This window comes from Rhinatrema bivittatum, chromosome 7 (assembly GCF_901001135.1).
Source record: "Rhinatrema bivittatum chromosome 7, aRhiBiv1.1, whole genome shotgun sequence".
Lineage (NCBI taxonomy): Eukaryota > Metazoa > Chordata > Amphibia > Gymnophiona > Rhinatrematidae > Rhinatrema > Rhinatrema bivittatum.
Genome location: NC_042621.1, coordinates 225451833 through 225478867, shown reverse-complemented (window position 1 = coordinate 225478867; position 27035 = coordinate 225451833). Strand labels below are relative to the sequence as shown.

At 45.4% G+C, this 27035-nt stretch overlaps 1 protein-coding gene across 10 annotated transcripts in view; it reads left to right on the top strand.

Moving 5' to 3' along the window:
• EXOC6 (exocyst complex component 6) overlaps nucleotides 1-27035 on the top strand; it is a 734347-nt gene that overhangs the window by 124837 nt on the left and 582475 nt on the right. For 8 of the 10 annotated variants that reach the window (XM_029609912.1, XM_029609910.1, XM_029609905.1 and 5 more), the window contains 3 exons: nucleotides 8693-8864; nucleotides 24634-24681; nucleotides 24784-24874. In XM_029609912.1, the coding sequence (XP_029465772.1) occupies nucleotides 8693-8864; nucleotides 24634-24681; nucleotides 24784-24874 (311 nt within the window). Of the gene's footprint in view, nucleotides 1-4189; nucleotides 4345-8692; nucleotides 8865-24633; nucleotides 24682-24783; nucleotides 24875-27035 lie in introns of those variants that run through there. The other 2 variants (XM_029609914.1, XM_029609916.1) reach the window with 2 other exon arrangements.

Below are 27035 nucleotides of genomic sequence, written 5' to 3'. Positions count from 1 at the left end.
GGTACATATTTGCGATGCCACTTCGCTCACCTCTGCATACTCTGGGCTTTCCAGAACTCCACGTATGCGAAGATGGTTTCTCCTGCTCCGGTTTTCAAGGACTTCCACCTTATTTTGTAGTTCCTGAATCTCTAAGGAACATAAGAACATAAGAATATGCCATACTGGGTCAGACCAAGGGTCCATCAAGCCCAGCATCCTGTTTCCAACAGTGGCCAATCCAGGCCATAAGAACCTGGCAAGTACCCAAAAACTAAGTCTACCCAGCAAGCAAGAGGTTGCTTGCTGGGTAGACAATGAATTAATAGCATCTCCGTGTCCATCAATGCGATTTTCTGCATCATCAATCCTGTTCCCGAGGGCTGCAATGTCCTCTTTTAAGTCTGCTACTGACGCCATTATTTCTGACCTGTGCTGCTTTAAATCAGCCCTGAGTTCGATGAACCATTGCCTCACTTCGTCTCTTATTTATTTTTATTTATTTATTTATTTAGATTTTTTTTATATACCGGCATTCATGAACAGGTCACATCATGCCGGTTTACATAGAAACAAGGGGTGCATTGAACAGTAGAGCTAAACTAGTGCAAGGGGGAAGCAGTTACAAAAAACCAGGGATAGAATAACTTGGGAGAGAGAAAAAAGAGGAACAGTAAGGAGTAAAAAGAACTGTATGGGGATAAGATAAATAACTTAATGATTATTTACAGTACCAAATGGTAACATTGTTACAGGAGTTGGAGGTGATAATCCTGCAGAGTTATCTGTGAGTTCCAGGGGGCTCGAGGGGTCTGTCATTACTCCTGTCTCCTTCACCTCGGGACTCGCGGTCTCGACGCCATCTTGGTCTGGCGCAGGCGGGCTTTTCTCATACGATAATTGCTTTAAATCTGCATTTTTTTCTCTTGGAATTCATCCAAGGCAATGGTATTTATGTCGGCCGTGTCGTTCGAGTCACCAAGTTTGTGAAGTTTTTAATCTGTTTTGCGGGGTTTAGGGCTGGAGGAGAATCGGAGCTGAGCCTTCACATGTCTGCATGCATCAGATGCCGACAGTACCCCCCAGGTGCACTGATTTTCATGTAACATTTCAATAGAATCCAAAATTTCCTTTATCTGCTTAAACACTATTTTTTTGAAAACTTTCCCATTTAAATTAAATTAGAGATGGGCCTCTAATTAGCAGCCTGATCTTAGAATGTATTATCTCTCTTTAATATAAGATAGACTAAGATAGACTAAAGATTTTTTTAGTCCTCTTAGCACAACTCCTTCAGACAGTGATATGTTCACTAACTGCACAAAATATTCTACAAATTCTTCTTTTAGCATTCAGAACCACCCCTCTCGGAATTAACCGCTCCCATTCAATTCCCAGGACTCCCAACCATAGCAACTTTGATTTTGTTAATATAAAAATCAACAAAATCCTAAACTGTAAGCTCCATCTTTAAATTTTTTGTTCTGATGCATCTAATATCCTATTTACTATATTAAACAACTCCTTAGGGTGATTCAAGGATGACATCAATTGGGAAGAATAATCATTTTGGCAAACTTCTTTGAACAATGCCCTATTCCTTCCTGACATTCAAGAATAAAATCTGATGTTCTGCAGTGGGAAGTTTACACCATCTCCTCTCCGCCTTCCTGAGCTTCCTGTTTCTTCAATTTAAGATCTAAGTTATACCATGGGACCCTCCCATACTTACACTTAATTACTTTCTACCCTAACTGGAACAATTCTTCGTGAAACTAATGTGAAAGGGCCGGATTTTCAAAGCCCTATGCGTGTAAATCCAGAGGATTTATGCGCACCGGGCCTAAAGCCCTGGAATGCGTGTAAGTCCTGGGGCTTGCAAAAAGGGGAGGTCTGGGGGCAGGGCATGGGCAGGGTGGGGCCAGATGCCTCCAATACAGCGGCCATTGCCATTGTGTTGGAGGATCGCGTGCTAGCAGGCTGCCGGCGTATTCAACTTGCGCCTGCCCAAAGGCAGGCACAAAAGGTAAGACAAAGGTCAAGGGGGGGGGGGGAAGGTTAGGGGAAGGGGTGGGAAGGTCAGGCTAGGGGGAAGGGAACGGGGGAAGGCAGCGCAGCTCAGCGCGCACAAGGCACACAATTGTGCACCCCCTTATGTGCACCAATCCCCGATTTTATAACATGCATGCACCTGCTATAAAATTGGGAGTACATGTGTGCGCGCCGGCTAGCGCGCACACATGTACGCCCACGCGTACCTTTTAAAATCTATTCCAAACTTTCTATTAATGATGCAGTTGAGCATTCAGAGGAACTTCTGTCTATATTATATGTGAGGACTGACATACTACTGTCCTCTGAGAACACTTCTTACAGATAAGCAACTCTGCTTTTTTCAATACATGTAGTTTCCTTTTTGACCAGGTTTGGTTTCCCCATTGCTTAGACATTGCTGTGAAAATGTGGCCTGTACCACAGATAGTGGCTGTCTTTTGATACCCCATTACATGTGAACCATGAGTCTGGCCAGTAGGTATAAACTGACTGCTGAGAATCCCTTCTTCTTGCTGGCCTGAAGCACAGGCATTGGGTCTGGGAATTGTAGGTTTCCTGCACGGCAGCACAGAGCATTGCCACTTGATCATCTTTCTAACCTGTATGGTGATATTAACCTTTTCTATAGTGCCTTTCATAAACACAGTTATAGCTGTAACTTTGATTTGGAGTCAAAAATTTGTAAAATTTCTGTAGCTATGTTTCATATATCTTACTATAATTTTTTTATATCACAGGGCTATTCTATTTATTTAATTTATTTTTATTTATTTTTATTTTTTATTTATACATTTTAAACAAAATAAACAGCAATTACAGCTTGTCAATGATAGGGTCAAGAAATAACAAAAACTATAATCATCATATTGGTAAACAATATAACAGTAGATATACAAATCAGTATACCTTAAAAGTAAAAAAAAAAGAAGGAACATTTTTTTTAACCAATACTTTATATTGTAGTAATATTCCCGTTATAAGGAAATTAGGAGATCCAGGAGTTTAACAGAGCACAAATATAAGAAATAACATTTCCTAAAAAAGGATAAATTAGGTTTAAGAGCTATACAGATTCATATAACCCATGAAAGGTGAGATAAGCATATTTATTTAGGCATACGTGCATCAAAAAAATTGCGTAATTCCAAAGGATCTAAGAATACAAATCTTTCATTATTGTACTTGACTACACATTTAGAGGGGTAATACACAACCATCTGAGCCCCGAGGTTTTTTGCCTCCTGGCTCATTTGAAGGAAATTTTTTCTGCAGTATTGTGTAGCCCTAGTATATCTGGAAATATCCAGACTTTTTGAGCTAGGTAAAGCGTATCTCGATTACATAAAAAAAAATCTTATGTATTTTATCTCTATCCAGAGTATGAAGAAATCTTATACAAAGAGTCCCCTGAAATTCAACCTGCTCTTCCATAGATTGTTCCAGGAAATCAGTCAAATTACTCATATTTTGCAATTGAGAACCTCTGTTTTGCCCCTCTAGATTCTTCTTCTTATCAGATGTTACAAAAAAGATCCTAACAATTGGTGGAATATTTTCTGAAGATATTTGTAAATTTTCCACCAAAAACCTTCTGAATTGTTCAAATGGAGAAATAAGTTTTACATTTGGAAAGTTCAAAACTCTCAAGTTGTTATATTTATGTTCATTTTCCATATCTTCTATCTTTTTTGCATTTATCATTTCTCCTTGAATTAATCCGACTTGAACTTTCTTAATCTGGGTGACCTTATTTTCTAAATTTTCCAATTTCTCCGTTTGTATTATTATTGATGGATCTATTTGAGTTATTCGGTTCTGTATTTCGGTAGTGGTTGAATTTAAACTTACTATAGACATTTTCAATTCCAGAAAGAGCGTCCAGATATTTTCCAAAGTTTTATATCCTGTGTTCTTTGTCCACTGGAATCAACCGCTATGCACATTTCACCTTTTGGGTGGCGTTCATGCCTTACAGCTAAGGCTGCCACCGTACCCTCGTTCCTCCCAGGTGTTGAAGTTAACGGTTTTAGGGTCAAGTTCTCTCCGCTGCAAATACCCTCTCCTTCCAGCGGGTCCTTAACTGTTCCCTTTATTCCGCCAGCTTTCGGTCTTGTGCCACATTCCCCGATTTTCACCCCGATGGATACTAGTGCTCCCGGATCCTCCTGAGGCCAAGGATATCGCGAGATTTGGTGGTTCCGGGGTCAAGGGTGCTCCGGGGCTCAGAAGTGTGGAGGTCCAATAGTGTCGGCATGTGCTCAACCCCAATACCAACAGCGGACGCTTCTCCTGGATTTATTACACTCAAAGGTGAGAAGAATCCCTCTATTACTGGCTGAGAAAGGGTAGAACTTGGAGTGGTTGGGGTCTTCATCCTAGTTTTCCCTTTTCTCTTGGTATGTGGCATAATTTTGCTGTATATTGAATAAAGAAATCGGAGTTCTCTCTTCTCCCAACCTACTAGTAGGCAGCCATCTTGGATCTCCTGTTTTTAAATTTTATAACCTCTTCTTCAGTAGCCAACCATTGCAGCAACAGCCCATGCTACCATCTGAACCCTGGTATACATGCATTCTGAGTCTGAGTGGTGGTGGTGCTAAGGAGTGGCTGGGATTCTCTCCCTTCCTGTGGCTGTGATCACAGCTTTCACAGTGTTCCCAGGAATTGAACTTTGGTATCCTGGAGGAGAGCTTTCAAGATGGCGTCCTGAACGGACGTGGCAGAAAGGAGCTCCCGAATCTTTCCTCTAACCTTTTTCCAATATGCCAAATACAAAGTGGAAAGCCAGGGTGCAATGTGGAGAAAGTTCCTCCACACCGACTGAAGCTTCCCAGCCACGGATAGGCAGTTTCTTTGCCACGCTTCCCCCACCAACGCCGGGAGACCAGGTCTCTGCGGGGTCAGTTGAGGAGCGAGGACTTTCCCCTCTGACCGAGTTATCTTTGAGTCCCGGCTCACCGAGGAGACCACCACCGCCGGGCCGTGGAGAAAATCAGAGGCAGTCGGATGCTACCTCCCCCTCCGAGGAGAGCAGCAGAGGGGTAGAGTCGGTAGCACACAGAGAAACAACTTTGGGACTTACCAACATGGAGCAAAGTAACCCGGATCCGAGTGGAGATGGAGAAGGAGTGGGTCTGGAGCTTGCTCTAGGACCCGGCCCGTTGGGAGTGAGCAATGGCGTCGGTGAAGCAGTAAGTGGGGGAAGGGAAGTTGTGGTCCAAGAAGCTAAAAGCATTGTATCAATGTCTCCCCAAGGGGAAATAACGCTTTCCATGATCTGGGCAGCTCTCAAATCTTTGGAGACGGCTATAGTGGGATTGACAAGTAAGGTGCGAGATATTAAAGCTCATACTAAACAAAATGCTACTGAACTGGCTAATCAAAAAGAGAAAATGGGAAAAATAGAAGAACAGATTGATGCTGTTGAGAAAATACAGATACATTTGGTACAGAGTGAAACAGAAGTAAATAAGAGACTGGAAAGGATAGAAAATAATTTAAGAGTTCATAACTTGAGATTTATTAATTTTCTAGTCTTTAGAAATATTTCACCACTGGATCTTTTTAAACTGTATGTTTCTCAGGTATTGAAAATTCCTGAAGAAATTAAGCCTGTTATTACAAAAGCTTATTACTTATTTCCTGGTGGAGCCAATCAAGGCAGTTTGGAAGAAATATCATTACCTGATTTAACAGCCCTTCTGGACTCATCGCAAGAAATGGTGGTCTCCCAAAGGAGGCCACTATTAGTTTCTTTTGCATTTTTAATGGACAAAAATAACGTCTTTAAGCAGTTTTTCCGAAATAACCAAACATTATTCTTTGGACAAAAGATATGGTGCTACCTGGACTTGGTTAAGCAGACACAATAGCAGAGAAAATTATTCCTTAACATGAGAATGGAAGTTCTCCAGAAGGGGGGAACTTTCAAATTACAATTCCCTTGCAAGTGTCACATAACGAGTGGGGAACAGAGATACATATTTTTAGAACCATCTCAGTTAAGATCCTCTTTGGATACTCATACCTACCCCATTTAAGCTTACAGCTTAGGTGTGTGTGAATGTAATAAGGTGGAGGTTTATGCAGGACGACCAATTGTTTTTGTTTGTTTATTTCTGATAGTGTATCGCTCCTTGTTTCCATAGCTCTCCCGTATTTCTTTTATTAATATTGAGTACAGTGAAGCCTATTGGTTAAATGATAATGGAAATTTTCATTTTTCTATTACTTTAATTGTACTTGAGATATTTCTTTGACAAGTGGATGCTTGTATATATTTTTAAAATGCAATAAATAAAAAATTAAAAAAAAAGAACTTTAGTATCCTGCCTGGCAGCACATTTATTTATTTATTATTTTATTTTATTTAAAAATGTTTGTATACTGCTTTTTCAAATAAAAATTTAGTCAAAACGGTTTACAGATTTAAAACATACATAATCGAATAAAAACACTTCAATAAAACAAAAATCTAGACACAAAAAACTAAAAACAAATTCAAGAAACAAATTCGGTACAAACAAACAGAGCACCTCAGAAGAATTAGGAATTAGGAGAGGATCCTAACTTGCTGATCAGTTAGCAAGGAAAGGGGGGGGGGGGAAGGAAAGGAAGCATGGTGTAAACTGATGGTATAGATTGGTATAGAATACTGAAACTAGGATTGAAAAGTAAATAATTAAATGATCAATTTGAAGAGGAAATAGTGAAAGCCTTGTGAAACAGGTTTTTAGGGATTTCTTAAATTGTTGTACAGATGATGGAAGTCACAGGTAATCTGGTAGGGAATTCCATAAGTAGGGTCCAGCCACAGAAAAAGCTCCTTTACGGGTAAATTCAAGCCTTGCAAATTTAACAGTATGTACATTTTAAGAAATTTTTTGAAAGGGATTGCAGTTGCCGAGTTGGTTTGTAAATACGTAGTGTCATACAGAGCCAAGTTGAGGAAGTGTTATAAACGAGAGTGTGAATAATTGTCAAAACTTTATACATAATTCTAAATTTGATAGCAAGCCAGTGAAGGGAGCAAAGGATTGGTGAGATATGATTTCTGCATGTTGAACCAACCAGTATTCTAGCTGCTGTATTTTGCACTAATTGTAATGGATGTATTGAAGAATCAGGCAAGCCAATGTAAAGGGCATTGCAATAATCTAGTCCAGAAAATATCAATGACTGCAGAACTGTACGGAAATCTTGTAGAAATAACAAGGGATGTAAGCGTTTCAGTAAATGAAGTTTGAAAAAAGATTTTTTGATGACCATCGAAATGTGTTTTGTCATGGATAAATCTGAGTTTATGATCACACCTAAACTAGTGACATTATTTTGAATTGGAATGGAAGTACCGTTAAACATTAGATGAGAGGGAGGACTAATTGTGGAACAGGATATGGATGATAAATAGAGTAATTCAGTTTTTGCAGGATTCAATTTGAATCTATTATGGGAAAGCCAAGAACTAACTGTAGATAAATATAATGCTATAGTTGACAAAGTGTCAGACCATGAATTATTGTAAGGGACGATAAATTGAATGTCATCTGCATAAACGCAGAACTGTATATTTAGGGCTGCAAGAATGTGACACAAAGGTAAGAAAATAATGTTAAAAAGAATCGGGGCTAGTGAAGACCCCTGAGGAACACCTGTCAAAACAGAATACTGATCTGATGATTGGTTATGTAAAAAGATTTGTTGAGAACGATTAGCTAAGTAAGATTGAAACCATTTTAAAACTATTGCTGAAATGCCTAAAGATTGCAAACCTGATATGAGAATTTGATGATCCAGCATATCGAACGCCACTGAAATGTCTAAACAAACTAGTATGAAATCGGTATTGGTGTTTGTAAGGAATCAGGTAGGCGAGAATAAGGTAAAAGTAAAATAATATGTTTATTGATATACAATCTTAATAATTCTAAGTATTAAAGGTATACAGTTCTAAGCACTAAAATATACAATTCTAAGCATATACAGTTCTAAGCATTAAAATATACAGTTCTAAACACTAAAGTATACAGTTCTAAGCATATACAGTTCTAAGCATCAAGAACAATTCTAGGCATATTCATCTGTATCCATGCACAATATTCTGGTCAATACTCACAACACCCTTTTCATCAGCCTGACTGAGAGAGAGCCCACCACAGGCAAAAGGGGTCCTGTCACTTCGTACGTCTACAAAGGACACGCAGCACTTTGCATACCAGCAAAGTGAAAGTATGTTTCTCGCTCTCCCCGTTTTGCAGCCATAGCTGTTCGTCCTTTATAGTCCAATGTCAACAAGTGTGCGTGCAGGATAGGATTACTCACTATCCCTGCCAGCAGTTCCAGTCTAAACAATATTCAAGGATAGATAGTCAGGTCATCTTCACTCCAGGCCGAATGTCAGTGCTGCAGCTGATTCTGCAATATCCCTTACAGCGTTGAAACCCCGATGTAGAGTATCCAAACAAGAAAGAAGTGTAGGGTCTCAGTGGAGTGACCTTTACGAAAGCCGTGTTGACCTGGGTGCAGTATATCATGGCCCGCCAAGAAATCTGAAAGTTAACACTGACACTGAGTTACTGGGCTAGTCTCTTTTTTATAGATTGAGTAAATTTGCACAGAAATAAACATACTATTCATATTGTATTTGCTCTTTTAACAGATCTGTATATGATGACCAACCAAATGCATATCAGAAGTTTATGGAAAAATTAGATGCCCGTATTCGTAATCATGACAGAGAGATTGAAAAGATGTGCAACTTTCATCATCAGGGCTTTGTGGATGCTATTACAGAGCTTCTCAAAGTAAGAGTAGATGCAGGAAAGTTAAAGGTAAGGGACAATAAACTTTCTGATTTTATTTAGAATTGTATGGGTTCAGTGAGCGCTAGTGAGTGGTGTGTGTGAGCATCATTTTTCAAGTGGGCTCATAGAAGCCTCATTGCTTACAGTTTGAGTCAGCTCTTTTATGTATGATTTGTACATATTATAGTTTTAGAATATTCCTGTTACTATACAATAAAACATCAAGTTTTGATTAATGATTTTATTTTTAGGTTTAATTTTTCTCAGTTGTTTGCAGCAGATTTTGTAGAAAATCAATTTTTTTACCTGAAATTATTTAGAAAAATAATTATATTGGACAATATTCCATGTGGCATTCTTCTAGTTTAAGTTTAACATTCACTAAGTGACAGGCTGGTTCTTAAGAAAATATAATATAACTAGACTGTCAAAAAGGAGAAAAAAATGCTGACAGATTATTTTCTTCTAGTAGATAGAGGGTATACATTTTGTAAACTAGCAGGCTGATTTTAAAACCCCACTGCGCATAAAAAACAGGGCTTATGTGCGCGGCTGGGCCTTGCACGTGCTGCTCGCATTTTAGAAGAGGCCCAGCCGCGCACGTAACCCATGTTACGCGCACAAGAGCCAGGCCTCTATGATGGGGCGGTCCAGGGGGCGGGGCGGGCTGGGATAGCGCCATTCATCGCTGTCCTGGAGCCTCGAACGCCGGCCAGCATGTGCAAGTTACTTCAGGTCGGACCCTGAAGTAACTTGTCGAAGAAAAGGTAAAACAAAAAAAAGCCATTTCCTAGCATATAGCTGTTATAATTAGTGAGGTTTGGGTGGACCCTTGGACACTGTGGCAGCTGACCACGCCCACGGGGGGGAAGTCCCATGAGGGGCCACATGTCAGGCTCAACTCTGGACATACAAACACAGACAATTCTTTATTTAGACAGTTTGAGAAACCACCAGAGGTGGCAGTAGTGAGTAGATGTTGTAGCCCGGCTGGGCTAGTATTCCCCAGGGCGGTGGAACAGTGGTTTCTCTGGTAGCAGTGCTGTAGTGGAGAGAACTGAGAAAGTGAGTACAATAGAACATTCACAGAGTCCCAATTATGGAGAAGCCCCGAGATAGGAAGAGCTGGCCCTCGAGGAGCGAGTACCAGATCCCTGGAGGTAGAGAAACTTGTTGGCAAAGTATTCACAAGGCGGTTCCACGTAAGAGATGGCACTGGCGCTGGAACGGAGGCAGGCCCTCGAGGAGTGAGTACCTGGTTCCAGTGAGACAGCTCTGAGGAGTAGATGATAGTAGTACTCACTGATGGTGTCTGTAGCAAATTCTTCCAAGTAGAAGAGGAGATAGATGCAGGCAGTGAGTCAGGGAACATGGACCCTCGAGGAGCGAGTACCAGATAGCGACCTGAAAGAAACAATGAGGCCCCCGAGGAGCGGGTACCCCATTAGCAGAAAGAGTCCAATGGAATTGGAAGGCAGAGTAGCTGGGTACGGAGAGCGAATCCCATCCGCAAGATCACCCTTACTAACTCAACGGCTAGCAATAAACAGTAGGCTTAAATATCCGGGCAGCGTGAAGTCATCACAGGGGGACGCCCTTGAGGAACGCGCCAATGAGGAAATAAGAATGAGGGTCGCACGGTGCGCGCACCCTAAGGTACCTGAAGAGCATGGTGGGAGGCAGCGCTCAAGCCGGTCCGGGATGCTGCAGCAGCCAGGCGTCCATGAGGAACAGGAGGAGTCACAAGAACGGAAAGGTAGGCGGAGTGAAGCCGTCGGGAAGTGACTGTCGCAACAGTACCCCCCTTCAAAGGGCAGTTTCCTCTGCTGGTACCAGGTCGTGGTTTCCAAGGATACGAGAGATGAAACTGATGGAGCATCTCTTTGTCAAGGATATTAGCCAGAGGCTCCCAAGAATTTTCTTCGGGGCCAAAACCTTCCCATGAAAGAAGGTATTCCCAAGTCTTGCCTCGTCTTCGGACATCAAGGATGGCTTTGACCTTGTATTCTAGGTTATCTTCTGCATTGATGGGAGATGGTTCCTGAGACTTGGAAGAGAACTCACTGAGAATGAGTGGTTTCAAAAGTGAAACATGAAAGGCATTGTGGATGTTAAATCCAGGTGGTAGCTTCAGACTGTAAGTGATATTGCCAAGACGTCGGAGGATTGGAAATGGTCCAACGTAGCGAGGAGCAACTTCACTCTGAGATGTTTGGTGGATAACCAGACTATGTCACCAGGTTGAAAGATAGGCGCTTTGGAATGGTGAGCATCATAAAACCTTTTGGATCGATCATTCGCTTTGAGTAGCATTTCTTTCGTCTGAGTCCATAATTGCTGGATATCATCAGCAGTGGATTGAGCTGCTGGGGACATCACTGAGAGCTTCATTGGAAGTGGCGGTGGTGGTGAACGTCCATATACCACTTCAAAAGGTATTGATCCAGTGGAAGAAGCTGGATGAGAATTAATGGCGAATTCAGCCCATGGAAACAGTTCGGCCCAGTTATTCTGACGGCAACTCACATAGGCCCGAATGAACTGTTTCAGGGTCCTATTCATCCATTCTGTTTGGCCATTTGATTGAGGATGATAGGCTGATGTATAATCTAGAGAGATGTCGAAAGGCTTGCACACGGCCTTCCAGAATTTTGCCATGAATTGTGATCTTCGATCCGAGGCTATGTGCTACGGTAGGCCGTGAAGGCGAAAGATGTGGGTTATGAAGAGCTTCACAAGCTCCAAGGCTGAAGATAAGCCAGGCAACGCCACGAAGTGGGCCATGTTGCTGAAGCGGTCGACTGTGACCCAAATGGTATTCATACCTCCAGAAAGGGGAAGGTCAACTACAAAGTCAGTAGCGATATGCTTCCAGGGCTGTTCCGGAGCTGGAAGCGGTTGCAGCAATCTCCACGGTTGGCCAAAAGTAGGTTTTGTGCTTGGCACAGTTGGTACAAGATGCTACGTAGGAGAGTGTATCTTCCTTGATAGTTGGCCCCCAATAATACTTCTGGAGCTTCAGCAGGGTACGGCGTTGACCAGGATGGCCAGCCAGCTTGGAATCGTGCGCCAAAAGAGCACTTTCTTCCTGAGGTGTTTAGGCACGATGGTCTTACCAGTGGGCACAGTATGAGTAGCCGCCAAGATGACTTTCTTCGGGTCAATAATATGCTGAGGTTCTACTGGAACATCCTCCAAGAGAAAGGAGCGTGACAGGGCATCAGCTCTGGCATTCTTGTCTCCGGGCAATATGAGGTATATCTTTAAAAAGTACGTGCACGCGTACTTTTATTCGCGCAACTGGCGTGAACAAAAGTATGCCGGATTTTATAAGATACGCGCAGGGCTTTTAAAATCTAGCCCTATTTGAGCACAAAGTCAAAATGGTTAAAAAAATAAGGACAATCTGGCTTGTCTATGGTTAAGACGTTGCTCATGGCGGAGATACTCTAGATTTTTATGGTCTGTAAACACGGTAGTTTGATGTTGAGCGCCTTCGAGCCAAGGCCGACATTCCTCAAATGCCAACTTAATAGCCAGAAGCTCTTTATCTCCGATCCGATAGTTCTTCTCTGCCAAAGAGAAACGTCGCGAGAAGGAGCAGGGACGTAAGGATTTGGAGTCTCCAGTTTGGCTCAATACAGCCCCCACACCGACATCAGAAGCATCGACCTCCACGATGAATGGCTTGTCGGGGTCTGGATGACACAGGCGTGGTTCAGTGGAAAAGGCAGTCTTTAAACCCTCAAACGCGGATATGGCCTCCGCAGACCATTTTAGAAGCATTGGCCCCTTTCTGGGTCATTGCAGTTAAGGGCACAGTTAAAGAAGAATAGTTCTTTATAAAGCTTCTATAGTAATTAGTCTCAGGGCCTTCAGGCTGGTAGGTTGGAACCAATTTTTAATACTCTAGTTTTTGGGGATCCATCTGGAAGCCATCTTTAGACACAATGTAGCCAAGAAAAGGCACAGAGTCCTTATGGAATTCGCACTTGGATAGCTTGGCGTAGAGCCGATGTTCTCGTAGTCTTCGTAGTACTTGTTTGACGTTCTCTAGATGAGTAGACAAGTCCTGAGAAAATATCAGGATATCATCTAGGTACACTGCGACACTCTTGTACAACAGGTCCCACAAGATGTCATTCATCATGTTCTGGAACACAGTGGGTGCGTTGCACAGCTGAAGGGCATTACTAAGTACTCAAAATGACCATCTCGAGTGTTGAAGGCTGTTTTCCATTCGTCACCACTGCGAATGCAAACTAAGTTATAAGCCCCCTTCAGGTCAAGTTTCGAGAATATCTTGGCAGCTTGAAGCCGGTCAAACAGCTCTGAGATTAAAGGCAGGAGATATCAATCTTTGATCGTGATCTCGTTCAGACCTTGATAGGCTATACAAGGACGTAAGGTACCGTCCTTCTTCCCCACAAAGAAGAAGCCTGCACCGGCTGGAGACTTTGATGGTCTAATGAATCTTTTCTGTAAATTCTCCTCGATGTACTCGGACATAGCCTTATTCTCTATTGCAGAGAGTGGATAGACACATCCTTTAGGAGGTTCAGTGTTCGGTTTCAGCCTTATGACACAGTCTTAAGATCTGTGTGGAGGGAAGGATGTCAGCAGCTTCTTTGAAGAGCACATCAGCGAATGATGCGTATTTAGGCGGCAGTCCTGGCATCGCTGGAGTTTTAGGTTTGCAGAGGACAGGAGAAACCTCCTTAAGTCATTTGCCATGACAACCTGGGCCCCAGTTGGAGAGTTCCAAGGCTGATGCGATTGCAACCAGGGTAACCCCAGAACGATAGGGTGCATGGCCTTCTCTAACACAAAGAAGGAAATTGACTCAGTATGGAGGGCTCCGGTGCGGAGGGTTACCGGTTCCGTGCGATGGGTCACGTCACCCGGCAAAGGCTCTCCATGGATAGATGATAAGAGCAGTGGAACTTTCAAAGTGACGAGGGGAATCCTCAAATGTTCCACTAGGCGTCGAAGTATAAAGTTGCCTCCTGCCCCTGAATCCACTAGGGCAAGAGTTTGAATTTCAACAGATCAGGGAGACTGGGAGAGAGAGTGGAGGAGAGGGCGTAGTAAGGCCTAAGAACAGTCCTCCTGCAGGATTTAGGCCCGTCAATTTCCAGGACAAATTGGGCATGTTGGAACATCGTGACCAGCTTGTCCACAGTACATACACAGGCCATGCCTCTTCTGAAGTCTTCTCTCTTTTGTAGTCAGGTGACTGCGACCAAGTTGCTTCGGTTCCTCTCCACTGGTGACAAGTATTGCTGGGATCATCTGAAGTGCAGGTTTAGCAGAAACCTCCTTGTGAACTGGTCCTTTATTAGGCTTGAGTTCTTTCACCTTATCACGAAGCCGGTGGTCAATTCTAGTGGCCAAAGCCACAAGTTCATCCAGTGAGTCAGGTGTCTCACGAGCGGCCAGCTCGTCTTTCAAGCGAGTATCCAGTCCTCTGAAGAAGAGGGTTTTCAGACATTTAGAATTCCAGCACAATTCAGTAGCAAGAGTCTTGAACTCTATTGCAAAATCAGCCAGTGGTCGGTTGCCTTGCTTCAGGTCCACCAGAGCAGAACCAGCAACAGTCACTCGAGCAGGATCATCAAACACGGATTTAAACAAATCCAAAAATCCGTCAATATCCTGCAGAATTGGATCCTTACGTTCCCACAGCATTGAAGCCCAAGACAAGGCCCTTCCATCAAGATAAGATAGAATATAAGTAGTCTTGGCATAAGCTGTGGGGAAGTGAGAAGGCTGTAATGCAAAATGCATGCAGCACTGATTTAGGAAACCTCTAGTTCTTTGAATCTCTCCAGAGAAATGAACTGGAGCAGCCAGAGGTACCATAGTCTTTATAGTTACTTCAGGTAACTGACCTTCATTACTGGAAGCAGCGCTTTGATTCTTCTGTGCGTGCAGCTGATGAAAAGCAGAAGTGAGTTTCTCCAATGCATCCTGTTGTTCAGCAATGCGCAGGGCCAGGCTGGGAATGGCCTGCAAGGCATTGAGCTGTGCCGGATCCATGGAATTAGCAATCTGTTATAGTTAGTAAGGTTTGGGTGGACCCTTAGACACTGTGGCAGCTGACCACGCCCACGGGGGAAGTCCTGTGAGGGGCCACAGGTCAGGCTCAGCTCTGGACACACAAACACAGATAGTTCTTTATTTAGACAGTTTGAGAAACCACCAGAGGTGGCAGTAGTGAGTAGATGTTGTAGCCTGGCTGGGCTAGTATTCCCCAGGGCGCTGGAACAGTGGTTTTTCCAGTAGCAGTGCTGTAGTGGAGAGAACTGAGAAAGTGAGTACAATAGAACATTCACAGAGTCTCAATTATGGAGAAGCCCCGAGATAGGGAGAGCTGGCCCTCGAGGAGCGAGTACCAGATCCCTGGAGGTAGAGAAACTTGTTGGCAAAGTACTCATACAGCGGTTCCACGTAAGAGATGGCCCTGGCACTGGAACGGAGGCAGGCCCTCGAGGAGCGAGTACCTGGTTCCAGTGAGACAGCTCTGAGTAGATGATAGTAGTACTCACTGATGGTGACTGTAGCGAATTCTTCCAAGTAGAAGAGGAGATAGATGCAGGCAGCGAGTCAGGGAACATGGGCCCTCGAGGAGCGAGTACCGGTTACCTGATAGCAACCTGAAAGAAACAATGAGGCCCCCGAGGAGCGGGTACCCCGTTAGCAGAAAGAGTCCAATGGAGTTGGAAGGCAGAGTAGCTGGGCACGGAGAGCGAATCCCATCCGTAAGATCACCCTTGCTAACTCAACGGCTAGCAATAAACAGTAGGCTTAAATATCCGGGCACCGTGACGTCATCACAGGGGGACGTCCCTGAGGAACGCGCCAATGAGGAAATAAGAATGAGGGCTGTGCGGCGTGCGCGCTCTAAGGTACCTGAAGGCATGGCGGGAGGCAGTACCCAAGCCAGTCCGGGAATGCCGGAGAGGATGGCAGGCAGACGCCGCGGCAGCCAGGCGTCCATGAGGAGCAGGAGGAGTCGCAAGAAAGGAAAGGTAGGTGGAGTGAAACCATCGGGACATGATGGTCGCAACAGTAGCAGATGGACTCAGGACCAAAGGGTATAGTGTGCTCCTGATAGCAGTTGGAGACAGTCAGATTTCAATCTGACGTCAGCCCTAGTACATGTACCCCTACAGGAAGCTCTGCTCTTCAGTATTTCTCCGTCTCCATAGCAGTTCGGGACTCTATACATGCTTGCACAGCGCTAGAGTACTCTAACCAAAGAAATCCAAAACAAAGAAGAAATCTTACCTTTACAGATGAGCCCCACTCTCCTGCGGTGATACCTACGGGTCCCTCCCCCAGTTGAGAATTCCTGAGGTTATTTCCGCGATCCCTCAGAGGTAGGCCTCGGTCCGGCAGCGGGTCCCCGGCATGGACTTAGCCCCGACAACAGGTGCGGCTGAGAGGCAGCAGGTGCAACTTCGAGCATGGCGGTGAAGGTACCTTTCCCTTTCCCCCCGCAGCCGGAGACCACCTGGAACAAGACCAGGAAACGCCGAGACAAGGTAAGTAGAAAACTTCCTAAAACTCTCCGGTCTCCGAGGCTCGAAGAGCCGCACAGATCGCCAGCCGGGCTCAGTGCTACCGGGTTGATCAGCCCTATCCGGGCTAGATCTCGGTCTGATACAAAGATCCACCCACGTGGAGACCCTCCCAGGTGGTCACCATATTGCTTGTGTGGTTGCAGTTGCCATTTTCGCTTGATCGCAGCCCTGTCCGCCGATTCGATCCATGTGCACAGAGGCGAGCCGTGCGCACAAAATCAATTGTGTGAGCACAGTGATGTGGACAAGGGTGCCGGGCGCACAGCCACACGCTCAACTGTGCCGGGCGCATAAGTAAACTCCGTACACACAGCGGCATGCGCATCTTATTGTTATGGTTTAGAGGTGTTTGAGTGGATTCTCAGGGTACTGTGGAGATGACCACGCCCACAGGAAGGAGCCCTGTGAGGAGCCACAGTACCAGGCTAGACTCAGGACTCACAAACATAGAGATTTGTCTTTTATTGAACAGCTGATTAGTTCTACCAGAGGTGGCAGTAGCGAGGCAATCCAGAGATAGCAGTCCAGGGATCCTCGGTAGAGGAGACCCGTCTCACAGAAATGGTTAGGGGAGCCTGGTTGCAGATTCCCAGAGCAGCAGACCTGTAGATGAGACAGACTGACAAGTTAGAATACTCACTAAGATGGTAGCTGTGTGGTAGCGATACCAGTAGGCAGAAGTAGATGGTTACAGGCACCGAGGCAGGGAGAGCAGGCCCTCGAGGAGCGAGTACCTGATCCCAGTAAGGCACCTGAAAGAAAGCAAAGGGCCCCCGAGGAGCGGGTACTCAGGTTAGAGAATACCCCAAAGGGCAGAAAAAGCTTCCAGTGGCAGCAAGGAAGCGGCAGAGTAGCATAGACCGGAGGCTTTCCATCCAACACGATCCTTGCTAACTCGATGAGCTAGCAAATAAGGGCAGGCTAAATACCTCCAGGAAGGGGCGGAGACCAGTGGTGGTAGGCCGGCCTTCCTGTGCTGATCTTCTTTAAAAGAAGGGCTGGCTTCGCCGTGCGCGTCTAGAGGACATCGGGGGCGGGGCTTCCACTGCGAAGGCGTCCCGAGCGCAGGGGGAGGCCTTTCGACCTCACGGTAGCCCCTGGGGGTCTGGAGCACGTCGGACTGAAGCCGAAAGGGATAGGCTTGGTCGGCCTCCTCGGCTGACCGGCATAACACTTATTGAGCACGCATCCGACCTACACGCACAACTTCGGCGCACCCAGAGCGCATAACTAAGCTTCGCGGCATACACTTGAACGCACAAACTGGAGGTTTCTGCAATCCTACACGCACAAACCATGCATCACCGGACAAGAAGCTCAAGGCTCAGGCCCCCTGCCCAGCATGCCACATTAGAGCTGCGCAGCACGAAGAGATCACGGCCCTGTGTCTACAGTGTGAGGAGGCTCTGGGTGAATCAGGTCAAGGTCCTCCCCAGCCGGTACTGGGATCCGGATCCACAGACAGTACACCGGACCTCGCTACCCCCAGCGGGAGCCTCCTTCAAACGGGGCTCCCCGGGGATGCAGCGCCTCTCAATTTAGACCCAGCATCTTTCTCCTGGGTAGAATTCTTCAAAGGCCTACATACCTTTGTCCACATGCAATCGGCACCTCCGATGACACAACCACAGCCTCCCCCAGAGGACCCTAACATCCCGGGACCCTCTAAACCCAGAGAAGTGCCTCTCCCGCCCAAAAGCTCCAACATTGGGGACATGGCCACCTCGGACGAGGATCAAGACTCCCTGGAGGAAGGGGAAATCCCTTCAGGAAAGGAAACTTACCGAACCATGAGGCGGTTCTTCGCCAAAGACGAACTTTCAGACTTCGTGGCGCACAGCTTGAAAGAGCTCGCTATCCCAGGTACAAGTGCCACAGGGGAACCTAAGACAAACCCCCTCCTAGAGGGACTCCGTCAGACCTCCCACCATTTCTCTTTGCTGCAAGCCGTCCAACAGCTGATTGAACTGGAATGGGAGGCTCCGGAGGCCACTTTCAAAGGGGGAAGGACCCTGACAGCCATGTATCCCCTGGACCCACTGCCAAAGATCTCCTGGCATTCCCCAAAGTGGATGCCATGGTCTGCGTGGTCTCAAAGCACACTACCATCCCAGTCGAGGGAAGAGCGGCACTCAAGGATGCCCAGGACAGACGTCTGGAATCCATCCTCAAACAGTCATTCGACGTTTCAGCTATGTCACTACAGATCGCGGCCTGCTGTGCCGTGGTGATCGCGCCTGCTTATCAAAGACCAGGAACGCCACCACACCCGTCGAAGCACTAGAACCAGCAGTATCATTCCTCAGGGATGCGACCTCCGACCTGGTGCGCACCGCAGCCAGAGGCGTTTCATCCGTTGTGGCAGCCAGAAGACAATTCTGGCTCCGAAGCTGGTCAGCCAACGCAACGTCCAAGACGAGACTCACGAGAATGCCTTTTAAGGGAAACCCTCCTGTTCGGAAGTGAACTGGAGAAGTTAGCTGACAAATAAGGCAAATCCCCAGTACCACGGCTACCGGAGGACAAGAACAAGAGAAGCCAGCGTCCCTCCCCCCGAACATCTAAGGGCAGGGGATTACAGTGCTTCAAACCGCACAGAAGTAAATATCAAGCATCTCGCCCCGCAGGCAGGGGCCAGTCCTTTCGGAACAAACACAGCAAAAGGGGAGCCGGCACTGGTCCAGGCCCCATCCGCACCCCGCAATGAAGATCAGCCGACCCATCCACAAGAAGAAGCCATAGGGGGCAGGCTTGCCCTATTTTACCAAAGATGGGTCGAGATAACTTCGGACAAGTGGGTCCTAACCATCATTCGAGAGGGATATTATCTGGACTTCCACAGCATCCCTCTGGACAAGTTTGTGAAACCTCCCTGCCACGACCCTTTCAAGAGGACAGCAGTGGAATCCACATTGACCAAATTGCTCGACTTAAAGGCCATACCGCCGGTGCCCACACAACAACAAAATACTGGGCACTATTTGTTATGGTTTTGAGGTGTTTGAGTGGATTCCTGGATAATGTGGGGGATGACCACGTCCACGGAGGCCCTGTGGGGAGCCACAGTATTGGGCTAGACTCGAGACGCACAAACACAGAGTTTTGTCTTTTATTGTACAGCTGATGAATACCCCCAGAGGTGGCAATAGTGAGGTGATCCAGAGGTAGCAGTCCGGGGACCCGTCTCACCGAGATGGTTTAGGAAGATCCAGGTGTAGGTTCCCAGCACAGGAGAGCTGTAGATGAGACAGACTGAGAATAGATTACTCACTAGATGGTAGTTATAAGGTTGATGATTCCACCAGGCAGAAGTAGATGGTTACAGGCACCGAGGCAGGGAGAGCAGGCCCTCAAGGAGCAAGTACCTGATCCCAGTAAGGCACCTGAAAGAAAGCAAAGGGCCCTCGAGGAGCGGGTACCTAAGTTAGAGAATACCCCGAAGGGCAGAGAGAGCTTCCAGTGGCAGCACGGAAGTGGCAGAGTAGCTTAGACTGGACAAGTCCAATCCTTGCTAACTCAATGAGCTAGAAAACAAGCGCAGGCTAAATACCCGGATGGCGGGACGTCACTCGAGAGGGACAGCCCTGAGGTTCCAGCCATGGCGTGGATAAAGACGTGGGTGGCATGCGCGTGCGCACCCTAGGAGGCCCTTAGGAGAAACATGGCATGAGGCTTTGTCATAGGCATTCCGGGGATTCCAGAGAACGCGGCTTGCAGACACAGCAGTAGCCATCTTCCCAAGGTTAGTGGGGAGAGCAGAGAAAAAGGTGAGGCACAAGGGTCGAAGCAGTCTGATACCGATGGACGCAACACTTATTCCATCTATTTTATCGTTCCCAAGAAAGAGGGTATGTTCTGGCCCATCCTGGACCTCAAGTCCGTCAACTGCCACCTGAGGGTCCCTCGCTTCCGCATGGAAACCCTATGCTCGGTCATAAGGGCGATACAGCCGGGAGAATTCCTTATATCCCTGGATCTGTCAGAAGGCTACCTGCACATCCCGGTCCATCACGAGCATCAGCGTTTCCTACGTTTCGCGATCCTGGACCACCACTACCAGTTCCGGGCACTACCGTTCGGGCTAGCCACAGCACCCCGAATGTTCACCAAAATCATGGTTGTAGTGGCGGCAACACTGAGGAAAGAAGGAATCCTCATACACCCATATCTGGACGATTGGCTGATCAGGGCAAAATCCCCAGAGGAAAGTCATCAGGCGACCACCAGAGTCAAAACTCTACTGGAGAACATCGGGTGGGTGGTCATCACAAACAAGAGCTGTCTGCAGCCCTCCCAATCTCTGAATACCTGGGAGTCCGGTTCGACACCAGACAAGACAAGGTCATTCTGACTCCTACAAGGAGAACAAAACTGATGAACCAATTGTGAAACCTGTTAAGCAGACTTCGTCCCTAGGTGTGGGACTACCTCCTAGTCCTAGGTCTCATGACATCCACACTGGAAGTGGTTCCAGGGGCAAGAGCTCATATGCGACTCCTACAGCGTTCCCTACTGTCACGATGGAATCCAATGTCCCAGAACTACTCCGTTTGCCTCCAGCTCCTGGAGGAAGTTTGAACCCAGCTACATTGGTGGCTGCAAGAAGATCATATGAGCAAGGGAGTAAGGCTCTCCCCGCCGACCTGGATCCTGCTCACCATGGATGCGAGCCTACGAGGGTGGCAACTGACTGCCTAGGGGCAGTGGGACAAGGAAGAGTGGGGATGGAACATCAACTGACTGGAAGCACAGGCATTCAGGCTAGCCTGCCTATGGTTCAGTCACAGACTCTGGGATGAATTGGTCAGAGTCATGTCGGACAATGCCACAACAGTTGCTACATCAACCGCCAGGGAGGAACTAGGAGCCAATAGGTGTCCCTGGAAAGACCCCCTAATGGCGTGGGTGTAATCAAACCTACAAGAGATCTCAGCCGCCCACATCGCGGGAAAAGACGTCACTGTGGATTACCTTAGCAGAGAAAGTCTGGACCCAGGGGAATGGAGGCTGTCAGCCACAGCCTTCCAGTTGATAGCAAACTGCTGGGGAACACCAGCCATGGACCTCCTGGCAACCCGGTCCAACACCCAAGTTCCCAACTTCTTCAGTTGCAGATGGGAACTACAATCCCAAGGGATCGATGCCTTCATCCAGGCCTGGCCACAGGAAATCCTGCTATATATGCCTTCCCTTCTACTGGGCGGGAACATCCGCAAGATAGAACACCACAGGGGCCAGTATTTCTAGTGGCCCTGGACTAGCCAAGAAGGCCGTGGTATACAGACATGCGAAGACTACTGACAGGGAGCCCTCTCCCTCTACCTCCACACAGGGATCTGCTCCAACAAGGCCCGATCCTCCACGAAGACCCAACTCAATTCTCTCTTATGGTCTGGCTATTGAGAGGACATGCCTGAAGAAGAGCTGATACTCGGGGGTGGTGATTGACACTCTGCTCCGAGCACGCAAGTTTTCCACATCTCTAACCTACATAAAAATATGGAGAATATTCGAAGCCTGGTGTGAAGACCGCGACATCCTCCTGTGGACAGTCAAAATTCCCACAATTCTGGAATTCCTGCAGAGAACGGCTTACAGAAGGGGTTGTCTCTCAACTCCATCAAGGTGCAGGTGGCCGCGTTGGCCTGCTACAGAGCCAAGGTGGAGAACGGCAGCCTAGCCTCTCACCCGGATGTCTCCCGCTTCCTGAAAGGGGTCAAACAGATCCGACCACCCCTAAAGTGGCTGGTACCTGTCCGAGACTTCCTAGCAGGAGTCTCCTTCCGACCCATCAGCGGTCTGTCCCTCTGACTACTAACATTGAAGACTGCATTTCTAGTGGCAGTCTGTTCGGCCCGTCGCATCTCCGAGCTTCAAGCACTGTCCTGTCGGGAACCGTTCCTCAGGTTCACACCGGGATCCATACAGCTACGCACGGTCCCCTCCTTCCTCCCAAAAGTGGTTTTCACTTCCATCTAAACCAAACCATCTCGCTGCCATTGCCAGACGAGCATAAGGACTCAGAAGAATCTCGCTGCCTTCACCATCTTAACGTCGGCAGACTCCTAGTCCATTACCTGGAAAGGTTGGAATCCGTACAAAAGACGGACCACCTATTCATCCTTCACAGAGGGAAGAAACAAGGGGAAGTGGTCTCATGGGCAACCATAGCCCGCTGGATCAAAGAAGTTATCAAGGCAGCCTACGTAGAGGCAGGCAAGCCTCCACCTCTACAAGTCAAGGCCCATTCCACTAGAGCTCAGGCAGTGTCCTGGGCAGAAACCAAGATGCTGTCACCCGCCGAGATCTGTCGGGTGGCGACATGGTCCTCCATTCACACCTTCTCTAGGTTCTACCGCCTGGATGTTCAGGCTCGGGAGGACACAGCATTCACAAGGGCAGTACTAAGTGGGCCACAGGCAGCCTCCCACCCAGTTCGGGAGTAGCTTTTGTACATCCCATTGGTCCCGAGTCCATCTGCTACACGCTAGGAAATGGAGAAATTACTTACCTGATAATTTCGTTTTCTTTAGTGTAGACAGATGGACTCAGCATCCCGCCCATGGCTGCCGACAAACACGGAAATCTCAGGTGACAATCTCCGAGAGCAAGACAAACACGGGTAAGCCAAGCTTCCCTCTAATTAAGACACCCATACCTACCGGGTGTCGGCGTTTCTCGGTTGAGTGCACTGGCGGTCTACAGCTATAGCCACATCAACCAGTTCAAGTTAACCACGTTAACCAAGTTATTCAAGCTAATCAAAGTTAACCAAGTTAATCAAGTTATTCAGTCACAGATATATCCGCAATTGCTTTTTGAAGAGAATACTGACGAGCAGAGCTTTCTGCAGGGGTATATGTACTAGGGCTGATGTCAGATTGAAATCTGACTCCATCTCCATCTGCTATCAGGAGCACACTATACCCGTTGGTCCTGAGTCCATCTGTCTACACTAAGGAAAACGAAATTAACAGGTAAGTAATTTCTCCAATTTAGAGGGTGGGGAGGAGAGGGGAAGGGAAGTTAGGGCAGGGGGTAGGAAAGTTCCCTTCCAGTCCGCTCCTAAATTGGAGCGGACTGGGAGGGAACTGGGAGAGCCCCGATCTCGTCGTCGCGCAAATTTGCATATTTTTACCGCCCCTTATGCGTGCTGCCCGCACATATGCGCGCAGATTATAAACTCCAGTGCGTATGTGTGCGTGGCCCACATATTTTATAAGATGCGCACGCCAGTGCACGCATGTTATAAAATCAGTGTGCGCCAGGTGGCGTGCACATGGACACACACACACATGCTTTAAAATCAACCCTTAAGCATAATGTGTTTTAAAATTGAGTAAAGTTGAGTAAAACTTTGCAACTTTTTTGCATTGGTATAGCCACATTTTTATTTAAGAATTGTTGTGAATATAAAAATGTTAGATTTATTTTATAGTAAACTTGAGCTGTAGGCTTTAGTCAAATGCCAGCAAGCAAAATAGTGACTGATAAAGTCTTTAGCTTTCTTTATACTTGGAGACAGAATGAGCATAGTTCATTGGGGTTTATGATTAAAAATGCATATTTAAAGGATATTCAGATAACAAGGGACCAAACAGCGTCAATGAGGTCATTGAGCATCTTTGTTCTGAAATTAATGAGATTTTTTAAGTAAACTAGAATGTGCTTCCTTATTATGATGACCTAATGAGTCACTTAGTATGTGGGAAAATCTGAGGTCGAGCTTTGCCTGCACCTGCGGCATTAAAATGTTGCTGTGGTTTGGAGATTTCCATGTTTGATGTTAATCAACTGCTTAGTGTTTGCATTCAGCATAGTATGAATGTTTAATTACCAGAAAATGCACTTGCCATCTCTTGCAGACAGTGAATAGCATACAGAGCTCATTGAGGTCATCAAAACGGGACCAATGGTCAATTGGGTCAGTGATTTGAATTGTTTGACAAACTTCCAGAAAGTAAGATTCAAAAATCTCAAGTAGGTTTGAGTCGTTTTCCACAGAATCTGTTAGAAAGAACTGTCATCAGCAATTAAAGTTAACAAAAGCCCTTTGCGATCAAAAGTTCAAGTTGAAGCTGTGGAGTTAATTTTAATTTGCATCCCTTTGTTCTAAGTTTCTCATGAAGCATGATCTGATTACAGGGGTGAGCAGATACATCAGAATACTTTATGCATATTTGGCTAACAAAGGTGAAATTATTTTTAAGGTTCAAGTTACTGATACCAACCGAAGACTTCAGGAAGCTGGGAAAGAGGTGAGGAGAAAGTCATTCTTTCATATACACACAATGTGGGGATGGTACTGAAGTAAGTTCTACCTACTAACCATACATAAACCATGTATTTTGATATCCAAGGTGATAGCACAAACAGAGGAGAGCATTCGTTGTAGAATTCAGCAGAGGAATATTGCAACTGTAGTGGATAAACTGCAGCTATGCCTTCCAGGTAATTGTAAATATGTCTTGTAACAAAGTAAACAAAGTTTGGCCAATTAAACTGAAGTAACAAAAGGATAAATAGTTGGTCTTTTATTATCAGCACATAATTGTTAATTTGTTTCTATTTATAGTACTGCCTCTACAAAACATAGGCAATTTACAAAATTAGCAATTCTTTTGTGTTTTCCTGGTTTCCTGTAGTTAGAGAGTTAAAGAGGCCCTTCAAGATGTGCTTAGAATTTTTGTGCTTTTTTAAGAATGCAGCTTTAATCTTCATAGATCTTCACTGCATTTTGGTGTTGCTCCTGTAATTCGAAAAATGTTGTTTTCAAGTATAATTTTAATATAGTGCTGCTCACTAGCTAAAGAGCCTTGTAAATTTTGAGGTACCACCAATCAGTGAGGCTGGCCTGCTTGGCTTCCATTGTCATGCTTAGGCTCACAGCACTGGAAGAAACAGGAAATAGATGTGTAATGCCAGAAACTGGGCAGGCATTCGGAACTGAATGAAAGGAGCCTAGAGGCTCTTTACCTGGAACAAGAAAATAGTTTTCAAATTGTTCTTTTGTTTAGTTCTCAAACACTGAGATGAAAATGTCTTAAGACATGAAGATTAAAAGCATTTGTAGAAAAAGTATGATGTACCTCTCTATTTTGTGGTTGAATTTCTAGAATTTAGAAGTGTAGTGTATAAGCTCATAATTTGTACTAAGCTTATAAAATGTAAGCGGATGAATTTATTTTGCATTCTTTTTTAAAATAATTTAGGACTAGATAAAAGAAGAATCAATGAAAAGATAAGAAGCTTTCAGCACTATTAAAATCCCTTGGACAATATCACAGTGACCTAAGTGGTCCTGAAACCTTGTATTTCTTTTTTATTAGCTTTATAAAGGTATCACTTTTACTCAACTGCTATTGGTTTTCTTTTAACCAATTGTTTTTGGGTGGGCTAACATGGGACACCCTTTCTACTTTATCACTGTGGTACTATCAGAAAAACATCTAATGCCAGTTGGGGAAACTTGTAGATTTATTAAATAATAACCAACCATTTATTTATTTATTTATTTGAGTTTTTTTCTATACCGGCATTCACGGAGTTCATATCATGTCGGTTTACATGAAACAAGGGGTGATCAATAAATTATAAACGTACGTAACTATAACATGAGAGTATACATTTACAAATTATAACAAATTATAACAAGTGCGCAGAAAAAGCAGTTACAATAAAACAAGGATGGTTCTAACTGGGAGTAGAAGAAGAGGATGATAGAAGTTTAACAAGAAGTAGAACGTGCAGTGGTTGGTAAGTCTGTGTCAGTTTAATGGGTGATAATCAGTCTTGCTGTATTTGGTGGAAGAGCATCAGTCAGGGTCCGGAAAGGCTTTCTTGAACAGCCATGTCTTAAGTCTCTTTCTGAAGGTTGGAAAACATGGTTCCTGTCGTAATTCTAAGGGGATTGAGTTCCATAGTGGGGGACCTGCTGTAGAGAAGGCCCTGTCTCTCAGTGTTATATGTTGGGTGGTATTGGCGTGTGGTACCTGTAGATATTCTCTGTACGCTTCTCTGATGGGTCTGTTGGAGGAGTGTTTTTTTAGTGCTATTTGTAGATTGAGAGGAGCCAGTCCATGAATATTTTTGAAGATTGTGGTGAGGGATTTATGGATTATTCTGTAGTGGATTGGCAGCCAGTGAAGGTCTTTAAGTACTGGCGTGATGTGATCTCTTCTCCTCTTGTTCGTTAGGATTCTTGCTGCCGTGTTCTGAATCATTTGGAGAGGTTTAGTATGGGATGATGGGAGGCCTAGTAGAATAGCGTTGCAGTAATCTATTTTCGCAAAGATTATTGCTTGGAGCACTGTTCGGTAATCATGGAAATGAAATAGGGGTTTTATTCTTTTTAATGTGTGTAGTTTGTGGAAGCAGTCTTTAGTTGTTTGATTAATAAATGATTTTAGGTTTAGTCGGTTGTCTATCGAAACTCCTAGATCTCTTACTTTTGAGATTTGTAAGTTGGCTGGCGGGTTCGTGGTGATTTTGCAGTTATCTGGAGAGATTAGCAGGAATTCACTTTTTGATTGGTTTAGAATTAGGTTTAAGCTGGATAGGAGGTCATTAATTTCTTGAAAACAGTTTTCCCACAATTCTAGAGTTTTATTGA